The sequence below is a fragment of the Uloborus diversus genome, chromosome 2, assembly GCF_026930045.1.
Source record: "Uloborus diversus isolate 005 chromosome 2, Udiv.v.3.1, whole genome shotgun sequence".
Taxonomy (NCBI): domain Eukaryota; kingdom Metazoa; phylum Arthropoda; class Arachnida; order Araneae; family Uloboridae; genus Uloborus; species Uloborus diversus.
This window is the reverse complement of record NC_072732.1, coordinates 76,368,650-76,393,824: the sequence shown is the minus strand read 5'-3', so window position 1 is coordinate 76,393,824 and position 25,175 is coordinate 76,368,650. Positions and strand designations below refer to the sequence as shown.

Genomic DNA, 25,175 nt, shown 5'->3' with positions numbered 1-25,175 from the left:
GGTTTTTGTAATGTAAATTTCACCTTCGCTTATAATAAGCATACCTCATTATTTGATGAAAGGAATTTCTTTTTGTAACTTCAGACGTTACTGCACCTCTGTAAGCGTTTCTAACCCGCCAAATTTCGATAATTTTCAATAACTCTGTCCCTATATTTTATCCAGTGTTTTGATTCCCCGCACTCTTTCCTTTTTTGTCTTTTTTTTTCCCCTTATTTTAGATGCGTTGCATTTTCGTGAAAGGATCTCTTTTTTTAAAAAAGAAGTTTTCAAGCAGGGATGAAACCAGGGGCGCCCAGAACTTTAATTTTTAGGAGGGTGGAAATTCTCAATTTGCCGAATGGAACGTCAGATTTTGCCTAATGGATCTCCACTTTTCGCCAAAAGATGATAATTTTGGCATACTAAAGCAACTATTTTTAGTAGCGGAACTTGGTGGCAACCCTGGATTTGTCCGAATGAATTTTATTATTAATCGACCATGTATGTATTGGACAATTTGTCCCGGTTTTCGTTAAGCACGCAAAATGAAGCGAATGAATTTAATTCACTACAATAAAATGAGTTGTAATAAAATGAAAAAAAAAGCGTTTCTCTTTTTTATTATCTTTTTAAATTTTTATATAGATGCAATTAACGTTGCTTGCGGATGCGAGTCACGTGATCCATTGCGGCGTGACCAACAAAATTCATAAACACTTCAATAATTATAAAGTGGACAAGAAATAGCGTCTGTGAAAATGAATATTGTCGTCTGCTTTCTCCGCATGTAGAAATACCGTGTTTATTTTTCGTTCTTTCATTTTTCCCCCCTTTCTAGTTTAATATTCTTCGTACTTGTTATTTTTCTGTGTATGTTTGGAAAAAACGCTTAGACAGAGTAGCTATGAATAGTTATTTTTCAACGCGTATCTAACGTAAGAATTTTTCAAAGCAAAGATAATAAAATGAATCCATTTATTTATTTTGCAATTTTTTTCTGTATATTTTTGGGAGGTAGATGAATTTTGGACACTTAGATACGGTATATATGAATGACTATTCTTTAAATCATGTCACTCTTTTAAACGTGGTTTCTTAGGTGTTTTATACGAAATATTGTTAAATGAAATCATTTAGAATATGTTTTTACTTTCCTTTACAATGTTTTTTTTAAAATATTATTTAACTTTAATCGTTTAGATACTTTTCTTTCTCCACCTCACCCCACCATTTAGCATGTAGCCACACGAGGGGTCCACGAAGTGGGCTGGGTTTAGAACCGATAGTGATCTGCGGACTGTCGCACACCGGGGAAAACCTCGCCCAGAGCGTCAATTCAGTTTGGAGTTTACCCCGTAATGAAGAATGATCATTCTCTGAGACACATCTTAAATTTTCTTAGATCAATGTTTTGGTGAATAAAGGAAAGAACCCCCCCCCCCCCGCCGGAAAGTAAATTCTGTCAGAGGCCATGTCCGCCTAGTCGGAAACTAGGGGCCCAGGACTTGGAGGGGGGGGGGGCGGTTTAACTCCGAATAAGAGAAAACGTAGAGATTAAGTAAAATTTACTGTTTTGGTGTTCACTATTGTGGCACATAAAATAGAATTAATTTTTCGCTAGTAAGCAGTTTTGATTTTTTTCCCCTTTTTCCCCTGTTTTTTTTTTTTTTTTTCTCCTTTTTTCCCTTCTTTTATCCACCTCTTTTTTCCCTCTTTTTTTTTCGGGGGGGGGGGGGAGAGGAGGGCGACATAACAGGCAAGAGGCCGTCTTGGCTCTCTGCGGCCCTGTCTGCCTGTGCTAGTGATCGACAGATTTCATGACACTTGCATCAGTCATGACCCTAACTGACTAGCCTGATCCCATCCCGAGATGCTGAGCCCAATCCTTGGTCTGCATCCTCTGGGCTAAACTAGGCTCCGTTTTGCGGGTGGAGCCAAGCTCAGCCGACCCGTTCCTTTTCCCACGGCTCCGCGCGTGGGAACATGACATACACGGGCCTGCGTTCTCCCGAGTCAGAGTGCGTTCTTGTAAACCGCATCTCTAAGAAAGCGGAGCAGGAAGAGAAGGATCACTTCGCGGTCAGTGCGGAAAATTGCCGCATCACTGCTGTCCATATTCCGCTGTTGATAGAAGAATCAGTCTTTGGGGGATTCTCTCTCTCTCGTAGTTCCCTAACTTAATTCTCTGGTGTCCTTAGTCGGTTTTTGTTTGGCAACGACATTATACTGCAGAGATTCCCAACTTTTCGTAGTTGCAGCACCATTTGAAGAATGAGGTTGTTTCCTTCAGTCAAAAGTATTACTTTTTGTCACTGAAATTGATAGAATAAGCAAAAAAAAAAAATAAAATAAAATAATAATAATATGGAGTCAGAAAATACTTTTATTTTCCCATCAGTTATTTTTTAATTAATTTTTTAAAATGCCCGACTCTTCAAACAAGGCGTGGTCTTTATGACGTCACAAATGATGCACTATGGCGAATCTTTCTGCCATATTACCTCGTTATTATAATCAAGAAGCGAATTACAATTGCGCTTTACGCTTGCTATCAACCATATCGTTGCCAATACACATGAGTAAAGATGCGAATTAAATATTTTGGACCGTGAATGGCAACACTGAATGGCATTTCATCATTTGTGATGTCATCAGCAGAAGCGTTAAACGAAAAGAGCACCGATTTAAGTAATTTTTTAAAAATATTAAACTTAAAGAAATTATTTAAAAAATGGTCAGGTTCTATGTTTTTAAGCATGCTCTTTCAGAAAAAAATACTTTTAAAATTTTGGAAACGACCCCATTAGTTGCTTTATAATTTTTAGAATCTATTCTACCTGAAACGCTTTCCTATTTTTATCAAAATCAGGTTACTATAAAAAAATTTTGTTGCGTATATAAGGGAAGAGCGTGGCATACATGATAGTAACTTAGTTTACTAATTTCACAAAGGAAGAAACTGGTTTTTCCTTTTTGAAATGCTGTCTCTAACTTTTATCTTTATTTAAATGTTGTCTTAGCGAATTTCTTTTATAAGTTCCTGTGGAGCTAAATGGATTCATAACGTTTGAAATTACCAAGCCTAAATATAGTCGACACTCAATGAGGGTGCTACAGCTCATGCTTTGTGCCGTTAGTTTCTCTAGAAGACTCTCGAAATATCGAAGACACTTTACATTTTTTTTCGCTTGAACATCTGGATTTTTTTTCGTTCGACGTCTGTACGAATTAACTAACTCAATTTAGTGTTAAAAAATTCTGTTCTCTCAATGCACAATTCTGCATTTTCTTATATTTTAAAACCTGAAAATGCCGGTTTTTAAGACAAAAATCGGCTTTGTAAAAAGCAATTTAATATTTTCTACTGAAATGACAGAAAATAATTGTATAATCTTCCAAAATATAATGAAAGATCAGAGATGTTGATGTTGAACAAACACCAGTTTTTGAATCTTAAAAAGTTTCAAAAGATGTTATAGCTCCTTTTAATCTATAATCAAAGCTTACTATAGTTTTCTTTTCTGCCGTTGATTACCAAAAAATGAGTGTCATTTCTATGGTTTACCTTTTAAGTATTTTCGTTTTTCATTTAAAAGTTATCTTTTTAATACGCTTTTATTTTCATTACCTGTATGTATGTATTTATGTATCTGGAAACTGAATTTTTACCCTCTTCTTCGGAAAGGATTTTTTTGAAATTTGGTGTGCGACCTCAGACCTCATGACAATACGTATTCTATAATCAAATTAATTACTTAACTACTAATTATTATTTTATTTAAATTTTAAGCAATATTTCTGCATAAATCCTCCAGCATGAGGGTGAAAAAATGCTCGCACATACTACCCTTATGCATCGATTGAAAGCCCTGATTTTTCTTTATGAGAAAAAATTTATTCAAATTTTCCAAAGTTAATTGTTTTTAACTAATTTTATGCAAAAATGTAGGTGAGCTTTCAATGAGAAACTGATTGGGTCATTGTTGAACAATATTTTATCAAGTATTCTTTTGTGTAATACTTATACTTCTATTTTATGATTGGATAAAACTTTTAACGATTTCTTAATTTTGCTGCGTTTCTGTAAGCAACAGAATTTTGACTTTTTTAATTTTATTTTCAATGAATTTTAACTTCAATGCAACTAACACTGAAAATTCATTAATTATGCTTGAAACGCATTCGCTTCTGTTTAACAGGTCCGAAGAGAGGCCATGTCAGCCTAGTCAGAAACTAGGGGCCCAGCGTGAGAGCAGATTAGTATAAGCTTTATATGGGGGTGGGGGGGCGGAAAACAAACTGTCAGGGGGCCCGTCTTGGCTTTGGACCACCCTGCAGTCTATCCCTACTTATTCGAATTTATACTGTAAATGTTTCCGGATAAGTAATGAAAACATTCCCTTTTGCGCTAATTTTAGGTTGGATGGTTTACTTGCTTCTTCTTTTCGAGTTAAATTGGTTTCTGGTTTCGTTTTTCGCTTCAGTATGAAATGAATTTTAACACAAATTTCAAATTCTTTATATTCATTATTGGTATTTTTATTAAGTTAACGAAATTGCTCGTTTTTTCCCCTGATATTTTTTTTTCCCTGCTTTCTTTTGCGTTTTAGACACGAAAAGTAAAATTGTGTGAAATAACATAAAAATTTGCTAGCCAACTTGTCATCGTATGTGATTAATTTTCAGTTGTGTGAAGATGATTTGGAAAAATAATAATATTGTTGAACTCATAAAAAGTTTCCGCTTTATGTGTGCAAAGGCATTTGAAAAATAATAATGCATTGAGATTGCGAAGAAATACATATGGCGCCATCTATTGGATAGATTATGAGTTGAAGCCCCGATAAAATTACAATGTTAGACCAAATTATGTATCATTCTAGTCGTGCTGATAGTCTCTTTCGGGTTTCAGAGCACCATTAGTTCCAAAAAATAGCTTTATTGATTATTTTTTTTTAATGCTTCGAATTTCGCCTGTAGACACAAACATGAAATAAATTACATATTTTTGATTTGTTTACAAGAGTTATTGCTTTGAAATGATAGTTGAATAAAAAGAAGGCACGTGTTCTTAATGCACTTGTTTGATCAGAAATTAAAGGAAATTAAATATCCCCCGAAGAGAGAGAACATAGAATGATCATTCATTTTGTCTGATCAAAACTCAGCAAGCATTTTATTTTAAAAAAAAAAGAAATATATGACTGATATGTTATGGTAACTATCTTTTGAACACACAAAAGAAGTTTATTTTTTAAAATCTATATTTCCTTAAACTGAACCACGATAAAGTCAGAAATTTGGCATAAAGTCTCTATGAAAGTCAATATTTTATTGCTTATTCACACTGATATTCAAGGGAAACTACATGTTGATCTCGCTTTATGTGAGACACACAGCATTTTCGTGTTCTGTGTGAAAGATAAAGCAATATAAAAAATGTATCATGTGTATTTTTAATTTAATTCTTTTGTCAAAAAAATGGTTTTTCATAATCTTCATTTCATTTATCATTGTTGTACGCCCATTATAGTCTTAAAGCGATAGAATACTTAAAACATATTGTAGTTAAAAGTGATAACTGAAATAATAATTCGTTTTGAGTCACTTACATAACGATTCTCTCCTGAAATTCAATTTAATTAAGTTGAGTACTTAAAAAACAACTAGTGGCTTAGGACTGTTGTGTATCCATTTTATTTAAAGGAACATTTTGCTGACTATAAAAAATTCGAGTTACAAAGGAGAAAAAAAAAGCAACTCATTTAGAAGAAAAAGAAGAATGCAAGAGCAGCCAATAACCTGCTAAATCATGGGTTGGTTCCGTGCGAAAAATAAAAAAGAAATGAAAATATAATAAAACAGTCAAGCTGGTATCTTAATTACGGAAAGAATGCACCTTTGATTATTGAGAATGTTTTCCTCTTTTTCTTTTCTACAATATAACTCGAGAACAGAATAATGGAGCATACAATAACAATCGAAGAAAGAAAAAACTAGGAGGGAGTGAAGCTTTTAATTCTCCACTTGCAGGCAAGATGTGGAGAAGGGGGGAGGGAGTGACTATGTATCCTGAGGGTTTTTTTTTTTTTTTCCTTAAGAAGTTGAAATCTTATTTTTTGTTGTCTAAAAGTTCAAAGGAGAAAGGTTGACCATGTTAATCAAATATTTCACTAGTAAATACATTCGCTCAGGTGGAATTCGATACGTAATGGCGGCTAACACCCAGTTACTATTAAAAGTTTCTCAGATACGGTTTTTTTTTTTTTTTTTTTTTTTAATGGCAAAAACAAATTTTTAGAAAGCTGCATTTGATGTCTGTATTTTGGAATTGAATTATTGAAAATCCAGTCGCATAGGGTTTTAGTATTGGATTTCTTTTTGTAAGGTGTTGATCTAACAAATGTTTCGAAACAATATTAGCTGAACATATACTATGCAGAAATACTTTCCTTCTAAATGATCTGAATTTTTCATCTATTTTACCTCTAGGTTGCTTGATATATGCCATGGCCCTCGATTAGAGTCGGAGATAATCCTCTACCTCGTGTTCGAACATATCGACCAAGACCTGTCCACCTACTTGGAGAGGTGTCCCAAACCCGGTTTATCGCCCGAAATGATTAAGGTATGGTTTTTTTTAATTGTGATTGATAACATTTGTAACTTTTTATTGATACTTTTGTTCCTTCGTTGATGAAAAAACACTTGATTTTTTTTCCAGGTCAACAAACACATGTTAAAAAATAATGATAATAATAAAATTAAATAATTAATTAATTAATTACTAATAATAATTAGTTTTGAAAGAAAGAGGAGCTTAATTTCTGGTCATTATGCTCCATGTTGTTTCGCTTATTATGTATCATAACACGAAATATCCACTTTCAAAAAAGTGTTCTAATATTTTTAAAATAATGATTTACGCTTGTTGTTGGCGTGTCGTACGATCACACCTGTAACGCATACAAATCATTATTTTTCAAGGAACAAAAAATCCTTTAGAAAGTTGATGCATATTACATATCATTATTTTCAAGAACACAAAATTTTTTGTGGGAAGTCTATACTTATTACAAATTATTATTTTTCAAGCACAAAAAAAAATCTTTAGAAAGTTTATACTTATTATAAACCATTATTTTTCAAGAACAAAATATACTTTAGAAAGTTGATGCATGTTACAAGCCATTATTTTTCAAGCACAAAAAAATTCTTTAGAAAGTTGATACTTATTACAAACCAATATTTTTCAAGCACAAAAAATTCTTCCGAAAGTTGTTGAAATCAATTTTTTTTTCAAGTACAAAAAATTCTTTAGAAAATTGATTGTACAAATATATGCTTAAAAATGTCGCAACTGTGCAAATGGATTGATCAATATATGCATAATATTCCATTATATTTAGTTTTGTACGCTTATGCTTTTCTTTACTTTCTGATGGTCAAAAAAATGTGTGTTGTATAGGAGGCCTCCTCTGAAATACCTGCCTCGGCATTTCGGATGATGATGCATTGGATGAGGATGTCATGATCGGGTCCTGTGTTACGTATAATAATTGGTCGTTTGACTATTTCAGGACATTCTGTACCAGATGCTGAGCGCAGTGGACTTTCTGCACAGCAATCGTATTGTACATAGAGATTTGAAGCCGCAGAATGTGCTTATAACCAATGCCGGGCAAGTGAAAGTTGCCGATTTTGGGTTGGCCAGGATATTCGACAAGCAGATGCCAATTACGTCTGTGGTAAGCTTTTAATCTATCATCATAAACCAGTAACTGTTTTCAACGTTCATGAGTTTTCGGCATAGCACGCAATTTTTTAATTCCTATATTGCAAGGAAAAGTTTCGACAAAACCAAGAAGTTTTGTCGTCTCTGATTGGTTTTACAAGGCTTGTTAGCGTCATTATAGGCGGAATCACATAAAGGTTTATTTACGTTTTAAATATGCCAGTAAGGAGTCAAAAGGTCGTACGGAAGTTAAGGCTTGACCATGGAGAGATGGTGGATGACCTTGAAACGGAAACATCATGTGTAATTGGTCAAATCAGCCAGAAAGCACCGAGTAGTAAGAGGCGTGTTCTCGCTGATCCTATCTATTACAAAATAATAACAAACAAACTATTACAATGATAAAAATGATGTGTCCACTTCAAAGTCATCCGCCATCTCTCCGTGGTCAAGTTTTATAGTGTACCTCATGATTGTTGATGGTTGGCATTCGTCTAATCTGTTTCAAAACTGATTAAAAACTTGCAGATCGGGCTTTGCTAAAATTAAACGTTGTTGAAACAAGTTTTCTTCGTGATGCCTTGTTTGTTTAGTTCTGGAAGCGGCGTGTAAGTAAAATAACTGAGTTTTGTAGTTTTTTCCGAATGCTATCTAGAGTGAGGCAGACTATATTTGTTTCTGAAGCATTGAATTAAGCCATATTGTTCAAGAAAGCTAGATATTCTTGGTTCTTACAGCCTCCTATTATTTTCAAATTGATTTTATACTGGTTCATTCTAACCTAGTATTTTTTTCTACAGATTGTAGTGCACTAAATTGCTACTTGTTAGGAATAAATGAGTATTCAGTTCGGTAGCAGTTTGATTAAGAAGTTTCACTGGTTCGTTTCAGCAAACTTTAAAAATTGGAAATCGAAAGAAAACATTTCTTCCAATGACAGCCTTGATAACCGTAATCGTAATAACAATCAACCACGTTTGTAGAAATGCAGGGATTGGCAGAAACTCCTTCAATGCTTCAAAATGGTATGATTGTTAAATTTTTGTTCGCCAAAAAAAAAAAAAAAAAAAAAAAAAACTAAAGGACTTACTTTAAATCTCAATGTGATGCAGTTTGACTAAGCGATTTATTTTTCCGTGTAATATGTAATGTAGGCCAAAAACAAAACAGAAAAAAAAATAGAATCCTGACTCTTTAAAACTATTTTATATGGATTTGTTGCATAAATTTCATATTTAATACTTAAAAAAATTAATTTTAAATCACATTGACTGCATTTTAAGAAAAATTCTACCGTGTCAATAAAAGTATAGCCTAATTCCAGCTGCGCAAGTGTTTCCAGTCTTGAGTTTAGTATCTGATAAGTAAAACAATCATAAACAATACCACACAGTGCAGTGAACCTAAATGCTCCACAATTATTTTAACACTTATTTACTATTAAACTTCATTCACGGGAAAGATAGACTAAATTAAATAAAGAATTGCGCCATTTGCTCGAGACCTCAATCACGTGCTTGGCTTGGAAGAGAACAAATTGATGCCAATCAGACGACGAATACCAATCCTATTGTTTTTTAATTCAAGAGAAAAACCTCAAAAGTGGCACAGAAAAGTGGATCCATTTAAAGTATTTTATGCATGTAACCATTCAAAAAAGTGTCAAACCATGCTTTATTGTATTTGTTGCAGGTGGTTACGCTATGGTACCGGTCCCCTGAAGTTCTACTTCAGTCTAGTTACGCCACAGCAGTCGACCTGTGGAGTTGCGGTTGTATATTTGCGGAACTCTTCAGGAGAAAGTAAGCTCTGCAAAAATGTTATGTTTTCCCCTTTTGAAAACATTGTTTTCTGTCCATTGTATACGTAAACAACAAATTAGTTTTCGTAAATTAAAGGCCGTTTAAAGCTAACGTTGGATTCTTATACAGTGAAATCCGGTTACAATGATCTTCAAAGGATTGCCAATTTTGTTCGCTTTAATGAAATTCAAGTTATGTAATGGAATTAAATCGGAACAGAAGATCTATTTCGTTAAAACCGAATATTTTGTTATTTTGATATTCGGTGTAACAGGATTTCACTATGCATATTTTTTTCGTTAGAGCTTCCAGAGTTCTGGAAATTTGCTGTTTTTATCAAACTTCAGCAAGAAGCGAATTAAAGCTTAAATGAATAATTTAGTACCACAGTTTAAAAGCTTACTATAAAATGAGAAATAACCTAGATATTTACATTTGCCTGTTTAGTATTTTAACTCTTTTAAAATACCTCAGTGAAGAACTTGTACATAAATCGGATATTTTTATTCGCAATATCTTTAAATCTCAAACTTTTGTTCTAAGTTTTTCTAACATAAATAAAAAGCTCTGGTGGTGCTGATAAAAATACTTTCTGTTTGCAGTGAAAATTCTGAATCTATTCAAGATGTATACAGCAAAACCTGTCTACAACGATACTGTTGCGACCTAAAAAAAATATTGTTATGGACAGGTTATTGTTATAGATAGTTTGATTATTTATGCTGACATTTTGCTGGGACCAAGGAAAAAATCGCTATAGACAGGTTTATTGTTATACACAGTATTGTTATACACAGGTTTCACAGTAATATTACATTAAAAAATGCAGTAGCACTCCAACTATCGGAATCAATTGGGATGACCCCTTTTGGATAGTCAAAAATTCGTCTGATTGGATTTCCTCTTATAAAGCGTCTTTGATTAATGTGTGTATGTATTGAATGTAGCTATTTTTAAAGAAAAAGTGCTTTCAATTAATCAAATGAAAAGGCAACTCTTTTACTTATTAAGTCTCCTTAAAAGTGCTGTACATTACAGGGCTGCCACTGCCGACTAAAAAAGCGACTATTGCGACTATTTTGAAGTGTTTCAGACTATGACGACTATTTTAGCCTAAATTAAGACAAAAACGACTATTTTGTAAAAAAAACTACTACTATTTCAGCCTAAAAGCGACTAAAATGCAAAAAATTCAACTAATGTAAAAAAAATGGAAGCATAAAAAATAAAAAAATACAATGGAAGTTTAAAAAACTGGAAAAAAAAAAGAAAAAAAACAGGCTTTGTGTTTTTTCAGCAGTGCGAACTAAAAACTAAAAAACATTCTTTACATGTTAAAATAATTGATTAAATAATAAAATTTAATGTAAAAAAGCGTGTGGTGCTGTCCATTTACATTTTTGCAAGGATAAAAAATAGAATAAATTTACGGCAACTGATATGAAGCTTCCCACGCGTTTAAAGTTTATTGTTTGTTCAATTATTGTATCATACTTAACGTTAATTAAAACTTAACATTTAACTTGTCATACTTGACATTAAATAAAATAATTGTATTCGTTGCGCATCCTTGGGTTATTGAAACTCGGCTCATTAGATGGCTGATATCTTTCAAAATTTTTAAGATATTGAACTGAATTTTTATTCGGAGTTAGGGGATTTACCTGGGTTTTAAATTATGAAGGTTAAAAATTGCTATCTTTCGCGCATGCCCGATGAAAATTTAATTGCTTTAAACCTTCATATTGCATCAAATTTTCAAAATTTTGGCTTCAAATTTTAGTATAATGGTTCTCTTGTATGCTGTCAAGTTTTCGGAAAGTTGGGTAAATCTGGATGGCATACTCTGTGGGCAGTGGCGTAGCCAGGATTTCATTTCGGAGGGAGTCCAATCAGTGGCGTAGCAAGGATTTCATTTCGGGAGGGGGGTCTAAGAAATTTTGAAAAATCAATATGGAGATCTTCTTAAAAATGAGCAAAATAGATTTTAGAGATGAAAATTTTGATGACAGAGATGAGAATATCTCTGTCGAAGAAAACTGTTTGACTAACTCCGCGGAGGGAGTAGCGCATGAAAAAAATCTTTATTTTGCAAATAGCAGTACGTTTCCTTATTTTTTTCCCCTGAATTTCAGAAAGCGGTTCGGTTAGTAGGAGTTCGAATGTTTGGAGTTCTACTGTATATAAATAAAAATTATGAGTGAAAAATGGCCTGTGAACTTAAGTCAGTCTTGATAGAAAATGAATTTTGTTGCCACAATAACTAATAATGGAAAAGGATGTCTCAATAAAAGTGCATAAGTGCATAACATCTGACTCAAAAATGAAACTTTGGACGTGCAGTGAGGCGAAAGAGACATCGCATTGAAGTATTTGCATAAATTATTAAAATTTAATATTCCATTGATTTTCAAAGAAAGGATGCCTCAATGAAAGTGCATAACATCTCACTCTAAAATGAAACTTTGGAAATGCAATGAGGCCAAAGAGACATCGCATTGAAGTATTGGCATAAATTATTAAAATTTCATATTCCGTTAATTGTGAAACAAAGGATGTCTCAATATAAAAGTGCATAACATCTCACTCTAAAATTAAACTTTGGAAATTCAATGATGTTTACTGAATAGACATCGAATTGAAGTTTTGGCACAAATGATTACAATTTTATATTCCGGTAAGCGTGAATCATTCTGTTCGTACATTTGTTATTTAGAATAAGTGGTTCTAAATGGTCGCAATCTTTCCTTTCCCAATGATTGACCCAATTCTTTGAATTATATGTGTTCTTTTATGTTTTGTTTATTTTAGGCAATGTTTAAAATGTAAATAATTGTTTTTAAGGCCTTTGTTTTGCGGCTCATCCGAAGTTGACCAGCTGCGGAAAATATTCGAGTACGTAAAATTATTTTTTACTAAATTGACTTTCAAAGTGTGTTTCAAAATCTGATGAAACTTTTTCCAAATGTATTTTTTTTAATGTAATTTAATTTAATTTAATTTATTTATTTATTTATTTTTTATTTATTTATTTATTTATTTATTTTATTTTTTTTGTAAATAACTTATTATGGGCGAAAACCAACATGTACTTTTCTTTCTTGTTTAAAAAAAAAAGTAAGAACAGAAATACTAGTATTATGTGACATTGTTGTGATTTATATTTCAGCAATTTTAACCATTCTTTATTCCATTTATAACGCCACATTGCAGATTTGTTTGGAATAATTTAAACAGTAAATTTAGTAACAACACTTTCAGTACATCTCTTTAAAATGTTTAGAATTATTTAATTACTTAAAATATGAAGGGATTAATAATATTTTGTGAGAAAACGTAAGAAAAAATTCAGAAGTAACGTTTTACTATAATTATTTGACTTAAAAATTAATCATTAGGTTTGTGGACTGGAAGAAGTTTTTGATTACGCCTCATGCTGTTCCTGTAAATTTGGTTTTATAGCAACAGTACTGTTTCTGCAGTGAAACATTTTTACAAGCACTTTTTCCGCCTGTGAAGCGACACACAGGCAACATTTACTACCAACATCTTCGTTAATAAATTTTGTAAAAATCGATGTATTTCGATAGCCATTCCTTTCAAGGTGATAAATAGATCATTTAATAAAATATTAGACACTAATGTTCCTTTTACTTTTACTGTCACGTCTTTCAGAAAGGAACTGGGTGGAAAGAAGTTTTTGATAACGCCTCATGCTGTTCCTGTAAATATGGCTTTATAGCAACAGTACTGTTTCTGTAATGAAACATTTTTACAGGCACTTTTTCTGCCCGTGAAACGACACACAGGCAACTTTTACTACCAACATCTTTGTTAATAAATTTTGTAAAAATCTTCGTTATTTCGATAGCTATCCCTTTCAAGGTGATAAATAGGTCATTTAATAAAATATTAGACACTAATGTTCCTTTTACTTTTAGTGTCACGTCTTTCAGAAAGGAACTGAGTGGAAAGAAGTTTTTGATAACGCCTCATGCTGTTCCTGTAAATATGGCTTTATAGCAACAGTACTGTTTCTGTAATGAAACATTTTTACAGGCACTTTTTCTACCCGTGAAACGACACACAGGCAACTTTTACTACCAACATCTTTGTTAATAAATTTTGTAAAAATCGTCGTATTTCAATAGCTATCCCTTTCAAGGTGATAAATAGGTCATTTAATAAAATATTAGACACTAATGTTCCTTTTACTTTTAGTGTCACGTCTTTCAGAAAGGAACTGAGTGGAAAGAAGTTTTTGATAACGCCTCATGCTGTTCCTGTAAATATGGCTTTATAGCAACAGTACTGTTTCTGTAATGAAACATTTTTACAGGCACTTTTTCTACCCGTGAAACGACACACAGGCAACTTTTACTACCAACATCTTCGTTTATAAATTTTGTAAAAATCGTCGTATTTCAATAGCTATCCCTTTCAAGGTGATAAATAGGTCATTTAATAAAATATTAGACACTAATGTTCCTTTTACTTTTACTGTCACGTCTTTCAGAAAGGAACTGAGTGGAAAGAAGTTTTTGATAACGCCTCATGCTGTTCCTGTAAATATGGCTTTATAGCAACAGTACTGTTTCTGTAATGAAACATTTTTACAGGCACTTTTTCTACCCGTGAAACGACACACAGGCAACTTTTATTACCAAAATCTTCGTTAATAAATTTTGTAAAAATCGTCGTATTTCGATAGGGTCAGGTGGGGTTAAATGGGTATACAATAGCCTACTTTTGGATTTTGACTCAAATATTTTTGCCAAACTATGTTGTTTCTAATTTTTTTCTTTTATGTATACATTACATATGTTGTGAGTAGAATTAAATGATTTTCATACATAATTTGATACAAATTTATTTTTGAGAGGAATGTTTATGATTATATGTTTTCTATACCCATTTTACCCCACGCAGGTGAAAATGGGTAGCTTGTAGGGTAAAATGGGTATTGAAGTCTAAGAAGTGATAAAAAAGCATACTATTTGTTCATTGCAGTGTGATAATATAGACTTAATAGTCAGTTAACAAAATTTAACTATTTAATTTATAAAAAAATACTGCAAACAGTAAATTTGACAAAATATTAATAAGGTTTCTTTCAATGCATCCATATACAATGACATCCATACTTGTCATTCTTTAAAAAAGTAATGGCCTCTATTGTTAAATTCTGGCTCATTAATTTTTTTTATTTGCTGTTTTTCAATGAAATTCATGTCGTCTATATCAGGAAAAATAAAAAAATCCCCCATCTGGGTTTTTTAAAAATATTTCATCTCATAAAAATCTCATTCTTTCCCTCAACAGCTATATATTTGCCAATAAATTCTTTCTTGCTTGTTTGCTCTAAGTATAATATTTATACACAATCACCTGTGGTTAAACTTTGCTTCATAAGTATATTTTTATCAGTTTCAATTCCAGATACTTCTTCTGAATGGAAACTTTCTTTTTCCTCTATTTTCTATTTTCTTGTTTTTTAATTCATTATTTTTTTCACTTTCAACTCTTAGTCTTTCTAAAACATATTTGTCAATACTTCCTGTATTTGCCAGCATACATTTAAGTTGTTTTAAATAACTCATACAGGTAGTTGTCAAATCTGAAGCTCTTGTTGAAATTTCAGACAATATTGCACTTTTCAAATCTTTATAAGGTGACGAAATCGTGCTTTGTGATGTATATTTTTCGGATTGAAACGAAGATGTGTTCTGAGAATTTAAAGGAACATTAGAGAAATTGGTAGCATCTGATTGCAATCAAATACAAATGTGACGACCAGCAACAGGCTGGGCCCAGCATATTCTGAGGAAATGGTTATTTTGTGCGCAAGTGCACACAAACTCTAGAATAAGTATACCGTTGGATTCTTATTATTTATTATGATGGAACGAAGTTTATTTTATAAAGTCATGACATTGCATACTTTTATGTTCCAATCATTTTAAATTAACCACAAATGAATTAATATTCATTTAAAGGAAAATATGCTGTATCTTTTAAAACAACTTGCTGGAATGATAAGCCGAACCATATACCCATTTTACCCCATTTTCAAAATATGAAATTAAAAATAGAAAAAATTTTTTTTTCTTCCCTGTAAGTTGAAGCAGCAACAAAAATGTCCAACTAAAGATATTATGACACAGTAATAAAAATTTCTCAAAAATCAGGAGCTGGAGATAGAAGTTTAAGTAGACAACAAGCGGCTTGAATTTATCTACTTCAATTCAAAGTGTTACCTTTCACTAAAAAATAATCTATTGATAAAATATATTTTGTGAAATAGAATTCAGAACAGCAAAGTATAATGTCCCACTCAAAAAAAGGCAAATTTAATTTAAAATGATTTGTTTTTAAAACCAAATATTTTGACTACCCATTTTACCCTACCTGACCCTAGCTATCCCTTTCAAGGTGATAAATAGGTCATTTAATAAAATATTAGACACTGATGTTCTTTTTACTTTTACTGTTACGTCTTTCAGAAACGAACTGAGTGGAAAGAAGTTTTTGATAACGCCTCATGCTGTTCCTGTAAATTTGGTTTTATAGCAACAGTACTGTTTCTGTAGTGAAACATTTTTACAGGCACTTTTTCCGCTCGTGAAACGACACACAGGCAACATTTGCTACCAACATTTTCGTTAATAAATTTTGTTAAAATCGACGTATTTCGATAGCCATCCCTTTCAAGGTGATAAATAGATCATTTAATAAAATATTAGACACTAGACACTAATGTTCCTTTTACTTTTACTGTCACGTCTTTCAGAAAGGAACTGAGTGGAAAGAAGTTTTTGATAACGCCTCATGCTGTTCCTGTAAATATGGCTTTATAGCAACAGTACTGTTTCTGTAATGAAACATTTTTACAGGCATTTTTTCTGCCCGTGAAACGACACACAGGCAACTTTTACTACCAACATCTTCGTTAATAAATTTTGTAAAAATCGTCGTATTTCGATAGCTATCCCTTTCAAGGTGATAAATAGGTCATTTAGTAAAATATTAGACACTAATGTTCCTTTTACTTTTACTGTCACGTCTTTCAGAAAGGAACTGAGTGGAAAGAAGTTTTTGATAACGCCTCATGCTGTTCCTGTAAATATGGCTTTATAGCAACAGTACTGTTTCTGTAATGAAACATTTTTACAGGCACTTTTTCTGCCCGTGAAACGACACACAGGCAACTTTTACTACCAACATCTTCGTTAATAAATTTTGTAAAAATTGTCGTATTTTGATAGCTATCCCTTTCAAGGTGATAAATAGGTCATTTAGTAAAATATTAGACACTAATGTTCCTTTTACTTTTACTGTCACGTCTTTCAGAAAGGAACTGAGTGGAAAGAAGTTTTTGATAACGTCTCATGCTGTTCCTGTAAATATGGCTTTATAGCAACAGTACTGTTTCTGTAATGAAACATTCTTACAGGCACTTTTTCTGCCCGTGAAACGACACACAGGCAACTTTCACTACCAACATCTTCGTTAATCAATTTTTTAAAAATTGTCGTATTTTGATAGCTATCCCTTTCAAGGTGATAAATAGGTCATTTAGTAAAATATTAGACACTAATGTTCCTTTTACTTTTACTGTCACGTCTTTCAGAAAGGAACTGAGTGGAAAGAAGTTTTTGATAACGCCTCATGCTGTTCCTGTAAATATGGCTTTATAGCAACAGTACTGTTTCTGTAATGAAACATTTTTACAGGCACTTTTTCTGCCCGTGGAACGACACACAGGCAACTTTTACTACCAACATCTTCGTTAATAAATTTTGTAAAAATCGTCGTATTTCGATAGCTATCCCTTTCAAGGTGATTAATAGGTCATTTAATAAAATATTAGACACTAATGTTCCTTTTACTTTTACTGTCACGTCTTTCAGAAAGGAACTGAGTGGAAAGAAGTTTTTGATAACGCCTCATGCTGTTCCTGTAAATATGGCTTTATAGCAACAGTACTGTTTCTGTAATGAAACATTTTTACAGGCACTTTTTCTACCCGTGAAACGACACACAGGCAACTTTTATTACCAAAATCTTCGTTAATAAATTTTGTAAAAATCGTCGTATTTCGATAGGGTCAGGTGGGGTTAAATGGGTATACAATAGCCTACTTTTGGATTTTGACTCAAATATTTTTGCCAAACTATGTTGTTTCTATTTTTTTTTTCTTTTATGTATACATTACATATGTTGTGAGTAGAATTAAATGATTTTCATACATAATTTGATACAAATTTATTTTTGAGAGGAATGTTTATGACTATATGTTCTATACCCATTTTACACCACGCAGGTGAAAATGGGTAGCCTGTAGGGTAAAATGGGTATTAAATCTAAGAAGTGATAAAAAAGCATACTATTTGTTCATTGCAGTGTGATAATATAGACTTAAGAGTCAGTTAACAAAATTTAACTATTTAATTTATAAAAAAATAGTGCAAACAGTAAATTTGACAAAATATTAATAAGGTTTCTTTCAATGCATCCATATACAATGACATCCATACTTGTCATTCTTTAAAAAAGTAATGGCCTCTATTGTTAAATTCTGGCTCATTAATTTTTTTTATTATTTGCTGTTTTTCAATGAAATTCATGTCGTCTATATCAGGAAAAATAAAAAAAATCCCCCATATGGGTTTTTTAAAAATATTTCATCTCATAAAAATCTCATTCTTTCCCTCAACAGCTATATATTTGCCAATAAATTCTTCCTTGCTTGTTTGCTCTAAGTATAATATTTATACCCAATCACCTGTGGTTAAACTTTGCTTCATAAGTATATTTTTATCAGTTTCAATTCCAGATACTTCTTCTGAATGGAAACTTTCTTTTTCCTCTATTTTCTATTTTCTTGTTTTTTAATTCATTATTTTTTTCACTTTCAACTCTTAGTCTTTCTAAAACATATTTGTCAATACTTCCTGTATTTGCCAGCATACATTTAAGTTGTTTTAAATAACTCATACAGGTAGTTGTCAAATCTGAAGCTCTTGTTGAAATTTCAGACAATATTGCACTTTTCAAATCTTTATAAGGTGACGAAATCGTGCTTTGTGATGTATATTTTTCGGATTGAAACGAAGATGTGTTCTGAGAATTTAAAGGAACATTAGAGAAATTGGTAGCATCTGATTGCAATCAAATACAAATGTGACGACCAGCAACAGGCTGGGCCCAGCATATTCTGAGGAAATGGTTATTTTGTGCGCAAGTGCACACAAACTCTAGAATAAGTATACCGTTGGATTCTTATTATTTATTATGATGGAACGAAGTTTATTTTATAAAGTCATGACATTGCATACTTTTATGTTCCAATCATTTTAAATTAACCACAAATGAATTAATATTCATTTAAAGGAAAATATGCTGTATCTTTTAAAACAACTTGCTGGAATGATAAGCCGAACCATATACCCATTTTACCCCATTTTCAAAATATGAAATTAAAAATAGAAAAAATTTTTTTTTCTTCCCTGTAAGTTGAAGCAGCAACAAAAATGTCCAACTAAAGATATTATGACACAGTAATAAAAATTTCTCAAAAATCAGGAGCTGGAGATAGAAGTTTAAGTAGACAACAAGCGGCTTGAATTTATCTACTTCAATTCAAAGTGTTACCTTTCACTAAAAAATAATCTATTGATAAAATATATTTTGTGAAATAGAATTCAGAACAGCAAAGTATAATGTCCCACTCAAAAAAAGGCAAATTTAATTTAAAATGATTTGTTTTTAAAACCAAATATTTTGACTACCCATTTTACCTCACTACCCATTTTACCCTACCTGACCCTAGCTATCCCTTTCAAGGTGATAAATAGGTCATTTAATAAAATATTAGACACTGATGTTCTTTTTACTTTTACTGTTACGTCTTTCAGAAACGAACTGAGTGGAAAGAAGTTTTTGATAACGCCTCATGCTGTTCCTGTAAATTTGGTTTTATAGCAACAGTACTGTTTCTGTAGTGAAACATTTTTACAGGCACTTTTTCCGCTCGTGAAACGACACACAGGCAACTTTTACTACCAACATCTTCGTTAATCAATTTTGTAAAAATCGTCGAATTTTTAAAAACTATACCTTTCAAGGTGATAAATAGGTCATTTAATAAAATATTAGACACTAATGTTCCTTTTACTTTTACTGTCACGTCTTTCAGAAAGGAACTGAGTGGAATGAAGTTTTTGATAACGCCTCATGCTGTTCCTGTAAATATGGCTTTATAGCAACAGTACTATTTCTGTAATGAAACATTTTTACAGGCACTTTTTCTGCCCGTGAAACGACACACAGGCAACTTTTACTACCAACATCTTCGTTAATAAATTTGTAAAAATCGTCGTATTTTGATAGCTATCCCTTTCAAGGTGATAAATAGGTCATTTAATAAAATATTAGACACTAATGTCCCTTTTACTTTTACTGTCACGTCTTTCAGAAAGGAACTGAATGGAATGAAGTTTTTGATAACGCCTCATGCTGTTCCTGTAAATATGGCTTTATAGCAACAGTACTATTTCTGTAATGAAACATTTTTACAGGCACTTTTTCTGCCCGTGAAACGACACACAGGCAACTTTTACTACCAACATCTTCGTTAATAAATTTTGTAAAAATCGTCGTATTTCGATAGCTATCCCTTTCAAGGTGATAAATAGGTCATTTAGTAAAATATTAGACACTAATGTTCCTTTTACTTTTACTGTCACGTCTTTCAGAAAGGAACTGAGTGGAAAGAAGTTTTTGATAACGCCTCATGCTGTTCCTGTAAATATGGCTTTATAGCAACAGTACTGTTTCTGTAATGAAACATTCTTACAGGCACTTTTTCTGCCCGTGAAACGACACACAGGCAACTTTTACTACCAACATCTTCGTTAATAAATTTTGTAAAAATCGTCGTATTTCGATAGCTATCCCTTTCAAGGTGATAAATAGGTCATTTAATAAAATATTAGACACTAATGTTCCTTTTACTTTTACTGTCACGTCTTTCAGAAAGGAACTGAGTGGAATGAAGTTTTTGATAACGCCTCATGCTGTTCCTGTAAATATGGCTTTATAGCAACAGTACTATTTCTGTAATGAAACATTTTTACAGGCACTTTTTCTGCCCGTGAAACGACACACAGGCAACTTTTACTACCAACATCTTCGTTAATAAATTTGTAAAAATCGTCGTATTTTGATAGCTATCCCTTTCAAGGTGATAAATAGGTCATTTAATAAAATATTAGACACTAATGTTCCTTTTACTTTTACTGTCACGTCTTTCAGAAAGGAACTGAATGGAATGAAGTTTTTGATAACGCCTCATGCTGTTCCTGTAAATATGGCTTTATAGCAACAGTACTATTTCTGTAATGAAACATTTTTACAGGCACTTTTTCTGCCCGTGAAACGACACACAGGCAACTTTTACTACCAACATCTTCGTTAATAAATTTTGTAAAAATCGTCGTATTTCGATAGCTATCCCTTTCAAGGTGATAAATAGGTCATTTAGTAAAATATTAGACACTAATGTTCCTTTTACTTTTACTGTCACGTCTTTCAGAAAGGAACTGAGTGGAAAGAAGTTTTTGATAACGCCTCATGCTGTTCCTGTAAATATGGCTTTATAGCAACAGTACTGTTTCTGTAATGAAACATTCTTACAGGCACTTTTTCTGCCCGTGAAACGACACACAGGCAACTTTTACTACCAACATCTTCGTTAATAAATTTTGTAAAAATCGTCGTATTTCGATAGCTATCCCTTTCAAGGTGATAAATAGGTCATTTAATAAAATATTAGACACTAATGTTCCTTTTACTTTTACTGTCACGTCTTTCAGAAAGGAACTGAATGGAATGAAGTTTTTGATAACGCCTCATGCTGTTCCTGTAAATATGGCTTTATAGCAACAGTACTGTTTCTGTAATGAAACATTCTTACAGGCACTTTTTCTGCCCGTGAAACGACACACAGGCAACTTTTACTACCAACATCTTCGTTAATAAATTTTGTAAAAATCGTCGTATTTCGATAGCTATCCCTTTCAAGGTGATAAATAGGTCATTTAATAAAATATTAGACACTAATGTTCCTTTTACTTTTACTGTCACGTCTTTCAGAAAGGAACTGAATGGAATGAAGTTTTTGATAACGCCTCATGCTGTTCCTGTAAATATGGCTTTATAGCAACAGTACTGTTTCTGTAATGAAACATTCTTACAGGCACTTTTTCTGCCCGTGAAACGACACACAGGCAACTTTTACTACCAACATCTTCGTTAATAAATTTTGTAAAAATCGTCGTATTTCGATAGCTATCCCTTTCAAGGTGATAAATAGGTCATTTAATAAAATATTAGACACTAATGTTCCTTTTACTTTTACTGTCACGTCTTTCAGAAAGGAACTGAGTGGAAAGAAGTTTTTGATAACGCCTCATGCTGTTCCTGTAAATATGGCTTTATAGCAACAGTACTGTTTCTGTAATGAAACATTCTTACAGGCACTTTTTCTGCCCGTGAAACGACACACAGGCAACTTTTACTACCAACATCTTCGTTAATAAATTTTGTAAAAATCGTCGTATTTCGATAGCTATCCCTTTCAAGGTGATAAATAGGTCATTTAATAAAATATTAGACACTAATGTTCCTTTTACTTTTACTGTCACGTCTTTCAGAAAGGAACTGAGTGGAATGAAGTTTTTGATAACGCCTCATGCTGTTCCTGTAAATATGGCTTTATAGCAACAGTACTATTTCTGTAATGAAACATTTTTACAGGCACTTTTTCTGCCCGTGAAACGACACACAGGCAACTTTTACTACCAACATCTTCGTTAATAAATTTGTAAAAATCGTCGTATTTTGATAGCTATCCCTTTCAAGGTGATAAATAGGTCATTTAATAAAATATTAGACACTAATGTTCCTTTTACTTTTACTGTCACGTCTTTCAGAAAGGAACTGAATGGAATGAAGTTTTTGATAACGCCTCATGCTGTTCCTGTAAATATGGCTTTATAGCAACAGTACTATTTCTGTAATGAAACATTTTTACAGGCACTTTTTCTGCCCGTGAAACGACACACAGGCAACTTTTACTACCAACATCTTCGTTAATAAATTTTGTAAAAATCGTCGTATTTCGATAGCTATCCCTTTCAAGGTGATAATCCCTTTCAAGGTGATAATAGGTCATTTAGTAAAATATTAGACACTAATGTTCCTTTTACTTTTACTGTCACGTCTTTCAGAAAGGAACTGAGTGGAAAGAAGTTTTTGATAACGCCTCATGCTGTTCCTGTAAATATGGCTTTATAGCAACAGTACTGTTTCTGTAATGAAACATTCTTACAGGCACTTTTTCTGCCCGTGAAACGACACACAGGCAACTTTTACTACCAACATCTTCGTTAATAAATTTTGTAAAAATCGTCGTATTTCGATAGCTATCCCTTTCAAGGTGATAAATAGGTCATTTAATAAAATATTAGACACTAATGTTCCTTTTACTTTTACTGTCACGTCTTTCAGAAAGGAACTGGGTGGAAAGAAGTTTTTGATAACGCCTCATGCTGTTCCTGTAAATATGGCTTTATAGCAACAGTACTGTTTCTGTAATGAAACATTTTTACAGGAACTTTTTCTACACGTGAAACGACACACAGGCTACTTTTACTACCAACATCTTCTTTAATACATTTTGTAAAAATCGTCGTATTTCGATAGCTATCCCTTTCAAGGTGATAAATAGGTCATTTAATAAAATATTAGACACTAATGTTCTTTTTACTTTTACTGTCACGTCTTTCAGAAACGAACTGAGTGGAAAGAAGTTTTTGATAACGCCTCATGCTGTTCCTGTAAATATGGCTTTATAGCAACAGTACTGCTTCTGTAATGAAACATTCTTACAGGCACTTTTTCTGCCCATGAAACGACACACAGGCAACTTTTACTACCAACATCTTTGTTAATAAATTTTGTTAACTGTTAAAACTAACAGTTAACAAAACTGTTATTAACTCGAACTGTTGTAGCGAGTTAATTATTGAAGGAATGATTTTAAACAGCTTTTACAAGTTCAAAGATCATGGTACATATTTAACAAAGAGTATAAAAAAAAAATTCTTATAGCGTATTTTAATACCTGAAAAGAGAAAATGATCTCTAAGTATCATTTTAACCGACTTCAAAAAGAAGGCGATTATCAGTTCATACCGTATGTATGTCAGTTCATAACGTCTTACTTTGTGAATCGATTTTGATGATATTTTTTTTTTAATGACTTGGGGCTGCTCTAACTTAAATCCTGTACTTTTGATTGTTCATATTTGTTCTTTAGAAAAAAGTTATGGGCAAAAAGCAGTAAATTTCATGTAATTTTCCTATTATATGATTAAATCAAAAATTTGTTGCCGTACAACGGTAATATTAACAGTAGTCATAATGAGAATTTTGAATGAAGAGTTCTCTAAAACAAACATGAAATTCATTCACTATCATTCCTCTAGTTGTGGATTGTTATTTCATGTCAATTAAATAACTGGGCCAAAGTAAGGAGACATAGGATTTTTATAACGAGTAGCTCGTATTACTGTGAAAAATATAAATCAGTCGGGGGAAACAATTTATACTTAAATTGTTTTAGACGCGTTAAATAGAGATTTTTTTTTATTATTATTATTAATATTATTGCACTTGTATAAAGTTTCGTGAGAGTAACATCATACAATTTTAGAAAGACATTTAGACTAAAAAGAATGAAATAAAATATTTTTGAAAAAAAAATCGAACTGACATCAAAACTGCAGCTGGAAATTGCTCTAAAAATGATTTATTTATTTATTTATTTTGGAACAACATCAATAGGGGAAGCTGCTGTACCCATGTACAAAATTTACTTTTCCATTTTTGCTGGTCTCTGGGAATGGATAATCGATCGGGAAATTTTTCTGGCGGAATCTACAGCTTATCATTTAATTTGGCAATTTTTGACAGTTGAAAATCTCAAAGCTTTCAAAATCAATTTTTTTTTCTTAAAAAGCATCTTTTTTGTCCGTGGGTACAACAACACGTTCACCCCGCGGACACACAGGTGCCTTTGTAGCATGGACATATAAAACAATAATATATAAATAGGTCTGAGGAACTCAATTATACTCAATGCATTTTCATAAGCCGTTTTATATTGAAATATTTCAAACATACATTGAATATAACACTAAATAAAATATCCAACAAAAATTAAACTTGGAAAATTAAAATAAGGTTTTTTCCTTTTTTATTTAATTTTCCTTAATAGTTAACATCAGTGAATTCTTTAAAAAAAGTTATTACTCTTAAGAGAGTTAATGATGTTATGAATAATCAATACGTTTTTAAACAAAAAAAATAACTAGATTCATGATATCATAGCTCTCTATGTACCAACATAATAACCTCAATTTATATGCAAATTGAAACCTTGAACCAAAATTAACACAATGCAAAAAAAAAAAAAAAAAAAAAAAACTCAGTTTAGATTAAACCAACAAAAATCTAGAAAAGTCGACTTCAAATGAAAACAGGTGGGATTGACGATCTGTAGATCCTACAACAGGTGGGGGTTATTTCAG

General features: G+C 32.2%; 1 protein-coding gene across 1 annotated transcript in view; it reads left to right on the top strand.

The window, feature by feature from the left end:
* The window catches only part of LOC129235238 (cyclin-dependent kinase 4-like), a 295,787-nt gene that overhangs the window by 263,517 nt on the left and 7,095 nt on the right, over positions 1 to 25,175 (top strand). The window contains exons 4-7 of the mRNA XM_054868948.1: positions 6,475 to 6,610; positions 7,563 to 7,730; positions 9,410 to 9,519; positions 12,364 to 12,414. Of these exons, the coding sequence (XP_054724923.1) occupies positions 6,475 to 6,610; positions 7,563 to 7,730; positions 9,410 to 9,519; positions 12,364 to 12,414 (465 nt within the window). The remainder of the gene's footprint in view (positions 1 to 6,474; positions 6,611 to 7,562; positions 7,731 to 9,409; positions 9,520 to 12,363; positions 12,415 to 25,175) is intronic.